At 45.7% G+C, this 18,205-nt stretch overlaps 1 protein-coding gene across 1 annotated transcript; it reads left to right on the forward strand.

Annotated features, from left to right (window-relative positions):
- Window positions 1-891: 891 nt before the first annotated feature.
- Window positions 892-17,846, forward strand: LOC119394320 (nascent polypeptide-associated complex subunit alpha). The gene is made up of 7 exons (XM_037661610.2): window positions 892-974; window positions 1,451-1,541; window positions 2,011-2,090; window positions 3,171-3,395; window positions 5,041-5,178; window positions 10,442-10,564; window positions 17,620-17,846. The coding sequence occupies exons 2-7, from the start codon at window positions 1,469-1,471 to the stop codon at window positions 17,632-17,634; spliced, it is 654 nt and encodes a 217-aa protein (XP_037517538.1). The 5' UTR covers window positions 892-974; window positions 1,451-1,468; the 3' UTR covers window positions 17,635-17,846.
- The last annotated feature ends 359 nt before the right edge of the window (window positions 17,847-18,205 follow it).

The raw sequence follows: 18,205 nt of genomic DNA on the forward strand, positions 1-18,205 counted from the left end.
GGGTAGTCAGAATTAAGAGATGTATGCAGCAAGAAGCTATTTAGTTTTACCACAAAATGCAACGTATTTATATTTCTGATCATAACGTTATTACGAACGATACCTTAGATATGCTTATTTCTATAGGGATAGCTTCAGTGAAATCAAGCTTTCGCTGAAATGAGGTGTGTATGTTGGACATTTGTTCAAACCAAGGAGGATTAAAAACCAAATCATCCTATAGGTTTCATCCACCGTGGTCGCTTAACAGTTGAGGTGGTACATTGCTGAGCTGGAGTGTGCGGCTTCCACTACCGGCCGCATTTCGATGGGCGCGAAATGCAATAACACCCGCGTACTTGGATTTCGGTGAGTGCTAAAAAAAAAAAAAAGGAAAATTCCACCCTGCGTGGTGGTCGAATATAATAGAGAGTCCCATACTACGACGTACTTCATAACCATCCTGTGGTTTAGGCACGTAAAGTGGTAGAAGAAGGAAAAAAGATACTTGTTTGCTTTCTAGGAAAAAGCTCGTTACTGCTTTCGCGAACAAGGGGGGAATAGGGGAGGAGGAAAGGCAGCCGCCCTTCACCCCCCCCCCCCCTCGCAAAAGGCAGTTCTGTCTTTTGCGACCCTTTATGTCTCGCTACAGCCTCCTTTAGTACAAATAAATTAATTATTGAATCGGGCAAACACTTGGTTCACGTTCAAACTTCGCGCAAAGTCAATACGGCTGCTTCATCTTCTAGGGGGCGCCACTCTAGCGCTACTAAGATTTTACGCAAGCGTGATCAAAATTTTCAACTGCAGTAAATGCAATATAACACGTTCAAAGACGGCTACATGCTTTATTATTTAGTATAACAATTCAGATATTTTAATAATATGTCAAAAATAATTATAATGTTGCAATAGTTTCGGCATTGTGCCGACAGAGGCCCTTTTCGTCGCATGTTTTGTGCGTGACATCCCGTTTCCTTTGCAGCCGGCTGCAGGTAAGTGAATTTATATCCATTGTCATCGTTAAATTGGTGAAATTTTATTCGCCGACTAGTAAATTGTGTGGTAGGATCACTCGCAGTCCTTTGCTTCCAGTTACAATTTCGAGCGGACGCCTAGGCGTACCCGAGTTTTGGCATGGCGCGTCTTAGGCATCGGCGGCCCTGCATTCATTTTGGCGTCGCGCTGTAGAAAATCGTGTTTAAAATCAGGATGACGAGTAACTGTTAAAACAGAAATTGGGAGGCTTCTATGTTTTGTTACTTTCCATGACGTTATAATCGATGTGCCGTAAAGCAGATAAAATTGGCAGCTGAGTCACCGGCTCTAGTATCTGCGATACACCACCGCCGGCGTCAACTGACTTGATTACGGGTGCATGAACGCTCTGTTTTATTTTATGCGAATCGGTGGAACTGACTCGCCCGTGGTTTTTCCTCACGCTCTATCACTCTTGATCGTGCTTGCGCAGATTCACAAACACAAAAACATGCCTGAACTCAGCGCACAGGATTCTTCCAAGCGGGAGCCAAAAGTCGAGGACAAAGTGACTGTGGAGGACGGTGAGTAGAGTGCATTTGCCTCGTGTTTCGTAGGAGGTGCGTCGAGTGTCGCTAGGCTTTTATCGAGTGTCGGGAGGTGTTCTTGCCGTTCAATACCGGTGTTCGGAACCATAGTTGGTGTTGCGGTACTACCGTAAGACGATATGGGTCTGTCGTTTCACGCGATTGTTGTGGGTAGTTCATTGACTCGCGGTTGCTCACGCGTACGTAGGTAGGCCTCTTGGCGTTTTACTAACGACGTAACCAACGCGTTCGTGTGCTCACCACCTGTGAATCCTGTATGCTTAGACTAGGATTTTATTCGAACAATATAAGTGTTCCGTTGTGATTGATCTCCGTGCAGCTGTTTGGCCGCGGCCGTGTTATGTTAGTGAATGTTCCAAAGCCGTGTGGTTCAGCATAGCGTTTTCAGTTGCTCGACGCTTTCGTTGACCTAAAGTGTGAAAAAAATAAAAATGTTCTGTTTCAGCCAGTGACACCGACTCCGGCAGCGATGACACGGCGCCAGAACTTGACGATGACATTGGAAAGGCGACTGGACAAAGTCAGGTAAGGTGCATGAAAGACTTGCTTACTGAAGCATGGGCAGATCAACAGTTAACTGAACTTTTCTTTGTGTTCACGAGAGAGCTTCATTGAGCATATTTCCTGTAAATCAAGCACATGCTCTACCACTTGCCTCATTCACCTGTCCACTTCATGGATGACTTCACAGAATGGAGCAGATTACCTAATGGGTGGGCTTAATGCTTTGAAGCACTTTGTACTCATTTGTGTACACGGATTGTTTGCGTCGACTACTGGCTAAGAAAGAGCAAGATACATTGAAGTTTGGGCGGATTGAACCTCCTGCATAATAAATGCTCCCTCATTTAACTTCATTTTGCAGTGCACTTTTGCATATGGCCTCTTCGCCAGAGGCACTTTCATGTTCAACATGTCGGCAGTCAACGTTCTGCTTTCCGCGTGCCACATCAAAATTGTTCTTTGAGTGAAATGAATATAAGCAAAAAACAAAATTGCACTATATTTCTAGTCTGAGATTTGATGTTATTTATGCGAAAACAGAACATAAAAGATAAATAGATATTTAATTACAATTTAATTAAGACTACTTACTATAAAACAGAATTAAATGTATTACGGCTTTATTTTTGGTGCAGTAGAATATCAATTGCCTTGAAATAATGTGTAAATTTTATGCATTCACAGACAGTTCTTTATAAATAATGTCTGAAAGGGTTACAAGCATCTGTCGTGGTGGTGTAGCGGTTACGGTGCTTGGCATTTTGATGGAGGCGAATAGAGGCCTGTGTACTGTGCGCGAAGTCTGTGCATGTTAAAGAACACCAGATGGTCAAAATTTCCGGAGCCCTCCACGTTAAAGAACCCAATGTGGTTGAAATCTCCAGAGCGTTCCACTACTGCGTCTCTCATAATCATATCATGGTTTTGGGACGTAAAACCCGAGATATTATTATTAAAAGTTACAGACAGTTCTTCATAGGTTGTGTGGGAAAAGGTGAAGTCAGCACTGAAATGTTCCAAGCATTTAGGAAGGCGATGCGCAGGTTCTTCTGATGCATTCATGTTGGATGTAGTGTTTCAACGTTGTCGCATTCCTCGCAGATTGCGCAGGCTGCGGGCATCACCGAGGAGCTGGTCAGCAAAGCCAAGCAGAGTCGGAGTGAGAAGAAGGCGCGCAAGCTGATGTCCAAGCTGGGACTGAAGCAGGTGCAGGGCGTCTGCCGGGTGACCATCCGAAAGTCCAAAAACATCCTCTTTGTCATCACCAAGCCAGACGTCTACAAAAGCCCGGCGTCAGACACCTACATAGTCTTCGGAGAGGCCAAGGTGTGTGTTGTGACAGTGCTACTGGCAGTCATCTCGACTTCAAAAAGAACATCTTTGGGCTGAACTTACGTTAAAGCGAACAGTACTGGCACAATGTACAAAAAATGTTTTTTTACTGATATCTATTCTTTTCTTATCACAATGTCAGTGCTTAGTTTATGCAGGCAGGTCGTAGCTCTGTGACAGTAAGTCTGTACTTGCCACATCAAGAAAATCAATCTGCAACTGTACTCAAGAATTATTCACTCCAATAAGCAGTCAGATAAATATACCTTGCATATGTTTGCCATTTGAAATTGTAAACATCTACCCAGTTGTTTATTTTCACTCTCAAGTTAGTACGTAAAAGCTCGTTAATTTGGATTTCACGGGACAGGGAAAAAATGTCCGAAATAGCCGAATGCTGAATTATCGAAAGTATCTGGAACACTGCAAGTGTCGATTACATCAGTGCATTTTCATTTTCTTGATGAATATGTAAATCCAGTATTTATTTTGCATACTAGTAGTGTAAAAGCCACAATTTTCGTCAATCATGACTTCTTTCGCAATGTTACCGTGGCTGAAGACCCTGTGTCTTGAGCCGAAACGTGCTCTGAACCCATCCTTATGTACCGCCACTGTCACGCGCATGTGACAATTATTTTTTCATTGGAGAAATGGCCGGCGAATGATAGTCGTTCATTACCATGCAGCAAACAAGTTTTATTCCAACATGCGAACCGCGGCTGAAGCTCTTCATCTTCAACGCTTCCACCATGTTTGAGTTTTCTGACATTGCGGGCTCCATGCCCGAAGTCAAAACGAAGCTACGGAGTGCTGCATCCGCTGTGGATGAAACTGTGCCACTAAAAACGCGATCATAGCGTCCACGCAGTTCTGATGGCACACGTGCGGCCTTCGTCCAGAGTCAAAACGAAACTGCTGAGCGGCGCATTTGCTGCTAAATAAACCTGGATCACTAATCTGCCGTTGTAGATGGCGCCTCCGCAGTTCCAAAGGCAAGCGATGAAAACGAAACTACATGCTTGTGGTAGCTTTGACCCCAGTCGCTCTCAACGCAATCATAGATAGTGCTGATGCGGTGCACTTGCGCTGAGTAAAATTGAAAACGAAACAAGTTTGCTGCAGCCACTGAAGCCTTGGTCACCAAAAATGCGATTGTCCTAAGATAGTGGATGGCAACCACGCCTTTCTGAAGGGCCGCGGCTGTTTCGGTTGTTCACGAACGCCTTTTTCGCTCCTTTGCAGTGCTTCGCGCTTGGCGTGCTCTGAGGATTGTACGAATTAACTGGGTTGCGGCCAAATGTGACCGAATTAATGACTTTAATAATGCTATTAAGCAATGCGTATGCTTGCCCCAGGACCAGAGGAACAGTCCTAATTATCTTATTTTCCTAATTAAGGGGGGTAGAATTAACTAGCTTTTTCTGTAGTTCTTTATTTTCATACAATTTTTGTTTTGTTTTTCCGTTGACTTGGTATCTCTTTTGATTTGATATCTCTGAATCAGGAGCAGGCATTTAGTACTGTTTTGCTCTAAATTGTTGTTTGTACAAGTTTGCATGCTAATGCAAGCAGATATTAAAATGCTGGCTTGAATGTTATAATTATTTTGCACCTGGGGGCTCTTTTTACTCTACAGATTGAGGACCTCAGTCAACAAGCCCAGATGGCGGCGGCCGAGAAGTTCAAGGCACCCGACGCTGGTGCTGCGATGGGCGAGCCGGCACAGGCTGCAGTGTCTCAACCTATCGAAGAGGAGTCTGAAGAAGAGGAAGAGGTTCGTTGCAGTCCTTTTTTGTTGTTGTTTATTTGCTTTGCCATATTGCTGATGCTTCTCTTGTTCCTTGTGGTTTTTGTAAGGCCACATTGCGCCAGAGAAAAAAAAAAAGTTAGTTATAATTGGACCAGTTGTCTCAAGAAGTTCTGCTTCTTTCATTGAGGTACGTCAAGCCACGCTGTGTATGAAACAGTTCTTACAATCCTTGGGAATGGGAAACTGCATGACAGGCTAACGGGAAGTGCACACATAGTACCAACTGCATGAAGTTTCAGTCCATTATTATTTTTATAAAACGCAACATGAAGCATACCTATGTGAACAAGTTCTTCATTATGCAGGCATTTAAAAAGAAGAAATTGGATTGGATTTTATTGTCGGCTTTCTTTTTTTTTTTGTCCACTCATCACGCAGCAAAGCTCGTTATCTCTGGTTGATTTGATCTTGACCAAAGGTCCCTGTCAGCGATAAACTGGCATGCTCATTAAAAAATTAGTACATGGGCTTTTGTGGTTTTTAACCTTGGAGTGTACTCGCACAATTTAAAAAGAAAACAAAACTAGACGATATCCAAATACCACGCCCCCACTCTCGAATACTATGCTTTGTTGCTCTAGTTGGAGTGTACATTACGACTGGTGGCATTTTTTTATCTGTCAAAACAAAAAGTATGTGTCGCCTGAAGCCTCTCAGTATTGTAGCTTGAAGAAACATGAAAAACATAATGAAGCATAGTTGAAAAGGAAGAAAGTGGTCACTGCAGCCATTCTAAGTTGTTGATGAATACAGTCGCCAGCCGTTTATTCGAACTATGCGGGAACTGCCAAAATGTCCGAATAGTTGGGAGTCCGAAAATAAGGATTCACCAGAAAAAAAGCACTTTTATTGGCCCAGCGGCCGGCAAAAACTTGTCAGTGCTCGTCTGTACACATGCACGCTTTTACGTGCGACCAAGTCAGCCTGCATTTCACCCCTGTAGGTACGCAGTAGCACTGCAATGGCCTACGCTAAATCCGCATTTGATGGCTGTTGTGTGGGAGGCACGTCACGGCAGTCACTGTCCACATGCATGGTTCGAGTAGCTGACTGATGATCACATCGCCCTACTCGGCCAAAACTCCCAAGCAACTTCAGATTGAGGTCAGCTGCCTTTCACCTGGCATCGCTGCTTTTCTTTGGCCATCGTCAGGGCCTTGTAGTTGCCGCATTTCTTTAGTTCCGACGGCGCACATGGAACGGGTGGCGTCGGAGCAGATCAGGCCTCTCGCGCCAAGCAGCAAACAAGGGAGCATGACACAAAGCTCGGGACGCAGATCAGGCCTAGCCGCAGAAGCATCTGACAACGCAAACAGCACCAAACGGGAACGACGTTGGGCTAGTTGATGTTGCACTGCTCGTGTTGTCATACCCTCTTTGTCAGAGTTGGGATCCACGTCGTACTCGTACGCGCTGTCAATCACCTCAAAGCCTCAAATGCCGCGCCGAGCAGATTCCGATCTTGGCTTGGCTTGTCCTGCTGTTTGGCTGTGGTAGCCATTCAATGGATTCTTGACTGGCTAAAGCCAAAAGGCAACCGTTACGTGTTGCCAACAAACAGCCTTCGAGATCGGTAGTTTCTGTGTGGATTTTGACACCAGCACGATGTCCAGCTATGGCCAGCGCAACATTTTCAGTGCTGGCAACCTAGCAGAAATATTGCAGACATTGCTTAGAGCTTGTCATGGCGTTCAACGTTGCACTCGATCCGCCAGCCGAAGTCCGAAAAATCGAACACCGCACTTTGGGGCGTCTGAATTTTCGGTTGCGAGTTCAACATTACTTCAGAGGGGCGAGTGGCGGTGCCACGAATGTGTCCGAATAAACTGGCATGTCCGAATAAATGGTCACCGACTGCATTGAATTAAGGGGAGACGCGGGTCTTGGAACGGTCAAAAATGGTCAAAAAATAGATTTTTCGCAAAGCTTATTTTCGAGGCGTTTGTACTTCTGAGCACCTACTCTCAAATTGCTAACGCTAAATTCGGTCGGGAAACGCGATAAAATCGGCTTTCAAAGCACCCCGGCAGCACTAAAATGTCCCCAAAAGGACGAAATTTGTTCGAACTTCCCGCGCGCGCCATGAGCGTTGCAGCGGGCCGAGCGCCGCCATCTTGGGCTAGATTTGAAGCTGTTTTCTTTGTGCACATTTTGCGCCATCTCAAAATGGCGTCGCTCAAGCAGAACGGCCGCCGTCGCGGGTTTTCTGAAGGTCGTTTCCAGGCCACTGATTGGCTCTCACGCGGCGCGCTTTTCAAGCGCGCCTTTCCGAGTCTCCCATTGGCTGGCGCGACCGACACGTCATTTTTTTTTTCTTTGTGTTTGGTTCTCCGCCGTGGCTGTCCGTTTGTGTGCGCCTGCTTTTGCGATCGTGCGTGTTTCTCGACGGACCGTGTCTCTACTTTGTGCCGGTAGTTTTTCCACGCGATCGAGATGCCTGGAGACTCTCGTCTGAAACCATCGACGCAACGAGCTTTTGGAAGCCGTAAAAAACGGGCTTGGAACAAGAAGGCGCCGGCTACAAGTGCACCGTCGGCAGCGGAGTTGGAGTCGCGGCCGGACCCTTTGGACCTGCCGGGAACTTCAACTGACGACACCGTGGGACCAAGTTCGACTAGCGAAACACTTCGGGTTGATGCCGCGTACTACTCAACGGCGGAGCAGGCGCAGCGAGTTGAGAGATCGGCGCAAACGAAGACCGTTCTGTCTGGAAAGTCGGCTACCCAGCGCAAGTTCGACCTTCTTGGAGTAAGCGCGGAGTGCCAGACCGGTGACGCCGGGACCGATTTTTTGCTCGTCGATATGAAAGTTTTGAATAACTTTTTTGCACAAGCGAAGTGCGACAAATGCGACGCAAAAAGTCTCAGCGTGAGGAAGGCAACGGACAAGGAGTACGGCCTTGCGGTAAAGCTTATTTTTTCTTGCAGCAGTTGTGATTTCGAGAAGAAGCAATTTTCTTCTCCGAGAGTGAGCGGAACTGCCACCATCACTCCCTTCGAAGTCAACATGAGGGCCATGAAGGGGATACAGATGATAGGCAAAGGTGTTACTGCCCTTTCGGACTTTTGTGCGTGTATGAACCTTTCGCACCGAGGCTTGCACCACAAGACGTTTCAGGGACACCTAAAAAGTTTAGTGAAAGCCTGCGAAAACACAGCGACTGAAAGTGAAGCTGCTAGTGTGGCAGTAATAAAAGAGCTGTATACAGACTTCCTGAACCCCATAGGGAACATCGATGTTGTGTTCGACGGCTCATGGATGACGCGAGGTCGGAGCTCACACATAGGTGTGGGCTGCATCATTGAGCTCTACACTGGCCTTGTAATTGACCATGTTGTTTACTCAAACTTTTGTCTCGGCTGTGCCCTGGGACCACAGCCTAGAAAAAGACTCTCTGCGTTTACGCAAGGCAAATGCAACTCATCTGAAGAGCACCAACACAAAAAAGACTCTTGCAAGGAGACACAAAACGGGTGCAACTGAAGATTACAGTCCTGGACTACTTTGAAGGTATTCTCTCAAGCATAGCAACCTATTACCCAGGGTAACATGCTGCCTAACATCTAGAAGGTTCTTCCTAAAGACTGAAAAGACATGAGCAGCCAGTCGCTTGAGCCTCATACCCCATGGCTTTTCCAGAACCCCCCAGCCGCTTGTCATGGTGGGGTTTTGATCATGCTTTGCACATTGGAAAATTTTTTTAGATATGATTCCTTGGGTGGAACAAGACACTTTCTGTTTTGTTTTGAAGGGAAACAGATGGGGAACATGTGAATAAAATTTATGGTTAAAGGTTCCTTTTAGAAATTTATACAGTGCGTGTCAATCTTCAAACGCGATTTTCTCAGCTTCACATTTTTTGCCAACTTGACCAGCCTTACGGATCTTTTCATTATGTTTTTGTAAGGTAATTTTGATAAATTTTATACCGTTGAATTCGTAAGAAATAGGACTGTGGAGCTATGCTATTTTTTTGTGGCTAAGATGAACATATGAAATTTTGTGAACAATAATGTGAGCTAATTGCATTTCAAGATTACACAATGTCAATACAATTGAAAGTTCTTATATGATGATATATCTCAGTGACAATATAAATAGCATAGCTCCACATGGCAGGTCTTTGGCTACAGCTGCATCTTAAACAGAACCTAAAAATACTGAGGGAAAGTGTCTTAATGACCCGTAAGAAATTACCTAATTAGATTTCACTTATGCTCTCACAATTTGATAACTAATTGAAGTACATGAAAACTAATTATATTTTTGAAAACAGGAGGAAGAAATACATATACACACCCAATTTCATTACAATATCTCCAATAATAAAACTTTTCGTTTCGAGACCAGTGTCTCCCCTTAAGGGGGGACGTGGCACTTAGGGAATGAAAATCAACCAAAAAATCCAGTTTTCGCTGGCCATCTCTGCACGTTCCTGACATCATTGTGCACCTAATTCCAAATTTTCATTGCTCCATACCATCGTCTTCTATCCACATCTTACTTTAAAAAAGCAAAACCATGCATCCTGCCCTTTAAATTGAGGGCAAACTGCAAACAATTTTTCATGCTCTTCCTGTAATGGAGGAGCGATATCTTTTGTTCTGTCTGGGTTATCATTATGATTTCTTTTTCACTTCTAAGATAAATAAATGCGATGTGTCGTAAGGCAAATTTTGTTATAGTACTTTCTTAAGAAAATGTTGTAAATCAAGGTTTTGTTTTGAGTATTAATTGGAGTGTTTTTTAAATTGGGTGCAACAGCCCACAACTCTGCTTGGAAATGTCCTAAAGCAATGATTTATGCTTTACGACACATTACAAACATTCTAAATGTATTCTGTGGATTGTACATTGGTGTGCAGGTTGTGGTTAATTAGCTAATTAGGCCTTAAACAAAGAAGTAGGTGTTAGTGATATCCTGGAAACCACTTATCATAGAAAAACAGCAATTGAATATTTGAAATCAGCACACAAACATTCTTAAACTCCGCAAGTTCGATCAAAATCGATCAAGAATTAAAAAAAAAGTTTTAAAGCGCCACGTCTCCCCTTAAAAGAAATGTTCTGGTGGTTTCCATCAATGTCGCTGCGTAGGACCAATATGTCCCACTGTCCATGTAACTAATGAGTAGGGTATGTGTGTACTGTGTCGTTAATGCTACTATCTTGGAAAGCTGCGGCCAGTTATGAGCAAATTATGAAAATAAATTTTTTATCTTTCCAGGTGGACGAGGCAGGAGTGGAGGGCAAGGATATTGAACTCGTCATGTCCCAAGCCAACGTCTCTCGAGTCAAAGCAGTCAGGGCACTCAAGAACAATAACAACGACATCGTCAATGCAATTATGGTAAGCTGTGGCCACTTGGCAACTCCCATATCTGTTATTGGTGCTGATTTAGGAATGTGTAAGCTTTGTAAGCCAATTTTTCGTTTTGAAGTTGCTGATCTTCAGTAGACAGATAGAAATTGGTTCTTTTTGTGAAACCAGATGCGCTTTCACTATTGTGTTCCTAAGGGACCTCACAACACTTTTTGGACTACATATAGTGGAATTACTATTTTCTGTGCTTGTTGCATAGGACCTGTGTAAAACTTATGTACAGTAGAACCCCGCTGTTACGTTCCTCACTGCTGCGTTTTCCCGGCTGTTATGTCGTTTTCCGCCGGTCCCGGCATAGCTCCCATAGGATACAATGTATTGGGAACCCCGCTGTTACGTTGTAACTGTCGGACCGTTCCCGTATGATACGTCGCGAAGTGCGCTCGGAGCCGACCGAGTGACTACCAGAGAGAGCCGCCATGGTGCATTTTCACGCAGCTTGGCCTCGTTTGACCGTAATATTCGCCGCATGAGAGGCGCAAGCAACAGAATCTTTCAATTGATGCAAACAAAAAGCATGGCCTTCGAGATTCAAATTGCAAAGATGGCGTCTATGACGTCACTGCTCGCGAAAGCAAGGCCTTCGAGATTGGCATTTACTATTGACAAAAGCATAGCCTTTGAGATTTGTATTGCACAAACATGGCGTGTATGACGTAATTGCATGCGAAAGCAAGGCCTTCGAGATTGGCATTCACTTCTGCCATCGCGTTGGCGTAGACTCATCATCATCGTTATTTGTCGGAGAGCGGGAGGAGTTCGAGCTGGTTGGAGATCGCACGGTCGTGCGTGCGGTTCGCGGTCGGACTCGCCGCGCCGGTCGTGATTGCGTGTGCTTAGTTCTTTCATGCCTACAGCTGTTGGTGTTAAAAAAATCACATACGTTGATTACATTTCTGTGGATGAGGCCGTCCTAAGCTCCGCGTTTCTATTCATTGACTAGATCGCGGCTGAGCGCGCCAATTTTCGTGCTGCTCGTAAGAATTGAAATAAAATTCTGTACCACTAAATATTTTGCCGTTTTTCCTGTTTTTCAGCTCTTACGTTTCCCGTCTCTTACGTTCATTTCCTACGGTCCCTTCAAAAACGTATCAGCGGAGTTCTACTGTATATAACTGTTGTTTACGAATTTTGTTAATGCAGCGAAACTTTGTTTTAACGAACTGTGCTAAAGGACTATCTTTTACAGCGGGCAGAATGGGTGGGATTTTTCTTTTCTTTTTTTGCTTCAAATTAGGTGTAGAAACCGTACCTTTGCCACGCCATAAAAAACACAACAGACTTGACTACACCAATGTCTTTTTGTTTTAGCCACGGTGTGTTTAAATTGTGGTTGGCAATGTTTATGGCCTCCAGGCATTTTGAGCTGACCTTGATCACACAATGTGTTGTCAGTTGTTGGCATGATTTCGTTGTCCTGTGATAAGCAACTGAGGCTTTATTCTCGGCAGATAACTTTCAGAGGTGCTTTCGCATTCATGAGATTTCACGAATGAAATGCTGGATGCATTCAGCTGTCTGTAGGCCAGAAACATCATCGCTCGCACATTGCAATCACTCGTTCCTTGCTGAGTCATATGTCATGCGCAAGTTACGATGAGGTCTACCTTGTTACATGTAAGCGTAGATGCAGTTCGCGATACACCAAACCAACTTTCTCTGCTGTATTTGTGTGAAGTACAATTGCACTTGTTCGTGAATGCTTGTTTTGTGTCACAATTTTTGGCAGTGTTCCGGTGGTACTCCAAACATGCAGTGTTGGTTCCACGATCTTTTGGCGTTTTGATTTGTGACTGTACTGTAAAAACTGGAATATAGGTTGAATTTTTTTTCAAAAGCAGCCCTAAAATGTTGACTCCCGTCTTATATACCGGTCATTGGCAGACAAACTTCACAAGTCCGGCCACTATGGGCAACGTCAACTGCCTCCATCGTCATCGCAATCATCGACGTCGCTTTCTCTACTACAGTAGAAACCCGCTGTTACGTTCCTCACTGCTGTGTTTTCACGGCTGTTACGTCGTAACTGTTGGACGTTCTCGTATGATACGTCGCGAAGTGCGCTCGGAGCCGACCGAGTGACTACCAAAGAGAGCGGCCATGGTGCATTTTCACGCAGCTTGGCCTCGTTTGACCGTAATATTAGCCGCATGAGAGTCGCAAGCAACAGAATCTTTCAATTGATGCAAACAAAAGCATGGCCTTCGAGATTCAAATTGCAAAGATGGCGTCTATGACGTAACTGCTCGCGAAAGCAAGCCCTTCGAGATTGGCATTTACTATTGACAAAAGCATTGCCTTTGAGATTTGTACAGTGAAACCTCGTTAATACGTACCTGCAGGGAACGCGGCATAACTACGCACTAAACGGTAGTACGCATTAAACACCCAAGTACAAATTTGCATTTCCTAGCGTACGCCATCACCGCCAGCAAATAAATAGAGTGCCACAGCAAATATTGCCTAAAGTACCCACCGCAAAGCCTTTTCCTTCTTTTTGCGAAAGTGGAGAAAAGATCCTGGCACACTCGCACGACCGCCCGATAGCGCGTAGTGGCGACGCCGAAGAGCATTTCGAAACTATTGCAGGGTCCGGGATACGCGGTCAACGCAGTGACCGACGTAGCAACAGAACGGACAGTGCCTGCTTTCCGCGGTATATGTGCGTGCGTCTAACCGCGATCTGCTACTAAACGAAAACTGACGCGGTTCCAGTGAAACGCGGTACGGCCGCGTGGAGCCGATCGCCTCCCGGCTAGTTGCGTGCAGCGCGTCGCCTACCTGGCTCACGCCGTCACTACCGGGCCGCTTGCTGTGCCACACGCGCGCATTTATAGTGGGAATGTTGTTCGTACCCACTTCGCTCCAGATCGTGCACATATGCGGCGAGTAGCTTGTTCGGTTAACGCAGCGATGACGAGCTTCATGCAAGCGATGCGCACTCCGCGATGCTCTAGCTGTCCTGGCAGCGGACGGTGGCGCGTTGGGTGGTCGCCTAATAAAAGCGTGCAGTATGGTTACAACCGCGCTACGCTTGCTGTATTGTACACGTGCGTTTAGTGTGATAGCGTCAATGCAGCGAGGTTTCTCGGCGCCCGCGACCCGCAACGCTAACTACGCAACAGCGATCTGCTTTCGCTTCTACAAAGCGGTGCGCGCCTGATGACGGCTTAGTAGCGTTTGCTGTCGGGCTAGTTGGTACATGGCTGAAGTTCTTCGTCCCTGCCCGAGCATTTGTGCCATTAATTCAACTTCAGCCTTGAAGACGGCTGCGCGCAACGAACCGGCAGCGATCGGCGGCTCAGCGCGTTCAGGTTGTCGCCTAATAAAAGCGTGCAGTAGGCTTAAAAAGTAGCGCTGCGCCGCACGCGTGCCCGAGCAGATAGCTGAAGATACTTATTGCGATAAGGTTGTCGGCGATAGGTCGGTGGCCGCCACCTCGCCTTCGTTCTTTCCCGATGCTTACCCGCAAATACGTCGCCGCAATCGCGCGGAAGTCGGAATCGGGGATCGACTGATCTGCGCACTTCTCAAAAAGGCGGAAGACCTTTGGCGGCACATTCTGGCGTCGGGAAGTTGAGCGGCGCAGTAAAATTTTATGGCACAAAAAGTTATCGCGGTACGCAGGGTACGCACTAACTGGTAGGCATAGGGCGAACCACTACGGCTTAAGCGGTCAGCGAATGCATTGGGCTCTATGGGACTCGGTCGGGGATTCGTCGCAACTACGTTTTAACCGTTAGTACGTTTAAAGCGGGTACGTATTAACGAGGTTTGACTGTATTTCACAAACATGGCGTGTATGACGTAACTGCTTGCGAAAGCAAGGCCTTCGAGATTGGCATTCACTTCTGCCATCGCGTTGGCGTAGACTCATCATCATCGTTATTTGTCGGAGAACGGGAGGAGTTCGAGCTGGTTGGAGCTCGCATGCTCGCATGGTCATGCGTGCGGTTCGCGGTCGGACTCGCCGCGCCGGTCGTGATTGCGTGTGCTTAGTTCTTTCATGCCTACAGCTGTTGGTGTTAAAAAAGTCACATACGTTGATTACATTTCTGTGGATGAGGCCGTCCTAAGCTCCGCGTTTCTATCCATCGACTAGATCGCGGCTGAGCGCGCCAATTTTCGTGCTGCTCGTAAGAATTGAAATAAAATTCATACCACTAAATATTTTGCCGTTTTTCCTGTTTTTCGTCTCTTACGTTTCCCGTCTCTTACGTTTATTTCCTACGGTCCCTTCAAAAACGTATCAGCGGGGTTCTACTGTACCAGCTTTGTGCCATGGGTGGCCTCATTTTGCGCTTTTGTTGTTGTCTTGTGAATCGATTTGGTTTTTTTTTTTTTCTTGTTGTCAACCGGTGGCCGGCGACAGTTCACCGTAGCGTGCAAGAAAACAGCGATCGAGTTTGCGAAGGCACGAAGAAATCTAGCCTGAAGTGTGTGAAAGGTGTGTTGGGATGCTAGCGCACGTGAACGCGAGCGGGAGCCGTGAGTCACAAAGTGTATTTTTGCACGGGTGTTCTCGCTGCTCAAGTCTCGCTGGATACTCTTTTCTTTGTTGCTTTCTGCGATGCCGGCAGCTCTGGTTACAGCGGCACAGCACGTATGGCTATGATCAGCGGGCAGATCGAGTGCACCACAGAAGCATTCACTACTGGTGGACGCTGAAGGATCACATCACGACACGCAGCGATCAGAAGAAAACTTTAGTTTCGGTGCCAGACTGCAGCGTATCTAGAGCTGGAGATGGAGGTTGCACAGTTTAACCGGGAGCCGTGTTCGCATTGCGATTGCTACCGGGGACCTCAAAGTGCATCCACATTCATAGCTGTCAAGACGGTTGCGACGTTTTATGAAGATAATTTTTGAGCCCATCTTTCGGCTTTCTGCCACGTGGAACTTACATGTAAACACGTGTGTAAATAAATAGCATTTTCACTGGTGCACCATTTGAAATTGCGTTTGTTTCACGGTAAAGGCGCCTTTTGATACTTTGGCCATTCCATGTAGGTTTTTTTTTTTTTTGATTTTTAGTAGTTAGAAGTGGGGAAGTCAACTTATATTTCGGTCCGACCTATATTTCAGTTTTTGCGGTACTTGCACTTGGCGACTCAAAAATATGTCTTTTCACCATCAACTGCAGCCACAATAATGAATATTGTCACGTTATATTGTAACAGAAACCTGCCACTAGTGGTACAGCAGCACATACAAGCCTGCCAACAATGATACTAGCTATTCTTATGCTCGTGCCATTATTATAGACCTCTTATTATAAAACAAACCTTTTCATCGGGCTATTGCTGTTCGTTCTAACAAGAGTAGACTGTATTGGAACCTGTTGCCTCTGAAATCTCCTGCTACAGAAATTTGATTTTGCCAATTATAAGAAGAGGTGCCGCTTGAGCAGGGTGCTTTCTCACTCCTTTCATTCCTAAAGTGCGCTGGAATCTTCACGGGGATGGTAAAGGGGCAGTGTGCCATCTATAAGTTATGCTGTCATGCATCATGGCCTTGAGGTTTTGTTATGCATTGGCTGCTACTTCTAGTCCAGGCGTGCATGGTGCTACAGTCGAACCCCGCTACAACGAACGCCGCTTCAACGAAATTTACGGTACAATGAAAAATTCTCGGTTCCCCGTCCGCAGTCCATAGGAGTTGATGCATAAATATGCTCACCACAATGAACACTTTTCTTTTGCCGTTCCGCTTCAACAAAATTTGACGATGCAATTCCACGCTCAAAAATTCAATTTGCCATGCAATAAACACAATCTCGAACATTTTGGTGCATTTTAAAACATTAATATACGTCTACAATGTCGAAATCGCGTGATGGCACCACCAGAAACCGTCGCTGTTGACTGAGCATGGGGGCCGCATTGCTTGATAGCGACGGCGATGAGACTGCCCCGATTTTGCATCTGGCTTGAGTTGCTTCTTAGTCGCAGACAATCCGAAGCTGAAGCTCAGTTGTCTACGCTGCAGCCTGGGGTGCAATCGCAGAATGATGCCTTTTCCAATGTCAATGCTTTTAACACTTGGCTAGTGTGGCCAGTGATCGGAGCAACGATTCGTCCGCGTTCGAGCCAGCCGCGAGTGGTGGGTAATAAGAATAGCATAGGGTAAGGCATAAGTCATCCTCCGCAATAGCACACCTGAATGTCAGCGAATAGCTTGTGTTAGCATAATATTGCAACTGTGCAGTTTGGGTTGCGCACCCGTGCCTCTGTTTGGTTCATACGCGGAAGCCGTTGTTTCAGCGTGCAACACCATGCATGTATGAGAATCGCGCCAAGACGCTGCTGGGAAAAAAAGGGGAAGCAGCCGACACTTTTTGAGTTTTCGAAATAAAAATTTCTCTGTTCTACTAGCTCAGGTCAGCTGTATTTTCTTCGATTTCACTACAACGAAATTCTTTCTGTGCACCGTCAATTTCGTTGTAGCGGGGTTCGACTGTAGCACATGGTGGCTACAGTACTTGCACGACTTTGTACTTGGCCTGTGATATTGTTCACTTATGTACCGTTCATGAAATAGGCCCATAAATGTCGTGCCTTCTCGCTGTGTAGTTCACTGCGTAGTTGGTGACAACAATGCGAAGGAGAGAGAAAGCCATTCTTGGCTGTTTTTTCACATGGAATTGTAAATTCCCTGCTGCATGCAGTGCAGTGACATTTGGCCCACATATTCACATGAGCCTCGATTACTGATGGGCACTGCTTTCTGATTATGTTCAAAATGTGTTGCGGGGCCCATTTAAGTAAAGAAAGTAGTGTTGGCCTTAGGTAAAGCTCCGCTCCCTTAATTCACTGCTTATGTGGTTTGTCATGTGTAATCTGCATTGATGGACACTTTTGTCACTAAGCAAAGTTTCAAGCACCATTGCTTGGAGCAAAACCCAATATTACTCTAGCTGCACTGCCAGCCGATAATCGCACTTGATATCCTACTGTGGTTGGCAGAGAAAAAAAGCGCTACGTGAGATACTGAAAGGTTTTTGTTTTGTTTCTTTCCTGCAGGAACTCACCATGTAGCAGTGTCCCCAAGACTCCAAACATCGTGTGGCGACGCTCCGAAAAAGCTTTTGTTTTTTTTTTTTCTCCGCCTCCCCCACCCCTTGCCTCGTGTAAAAAAGGAATTGAGTGAATGTGGGAGACTTCGTCCGCACTCTGCTGGTGGGCTTACTGGCGGACTCGACTTCCCATTCATAGTGTTGTGAACAGTTGACAATAAATTGTAAAGCCCATTGGGTCGCTGCACTGTTTTCTTCGCTCATCAGCTGTGGTTATCGATGCTGTGGTAGTCTATTCACAGAAGCAGTACACTGCAGAGTTTGGTGTCAATCCTGATCACGGTAGCTACATTACAATGAGGATAGACCAGAAATAAACACATCGCAAACTGAGTGGACTTGACATTACTGTCCTACTGATCTCATTTTATCATAGTAACCTACAGTGAAGAGCCCAATGCTGTCAATTGCACAGTAAACGGGAAGTTTCAGTTTGAAGGCACTGTCTCTAACTGTCCACGAAAAGACACTGCCATATTTTTGGCATGTGCTGTGTGATGACACTGTCTATTAATGAAGTCTGGTTTGTCACC

Source organism: Rhipicephalus sanguineus, chromosome 5 (assembly GCF_013339695.2).
Source record: "Rhipicephalus sanguineus isolate Rsan-2018 chromosome 5, BIME_Rsan_1.4, whole genome shotgun sequence".
In the NCBI taxonomy this organism is placed as follows: Eukaryota; Metazoa; Arthropoda; class Arachnida; order Ixodida; family Ixodidae; genus Rhipicephalus; species Rhipicephalus sanguineus.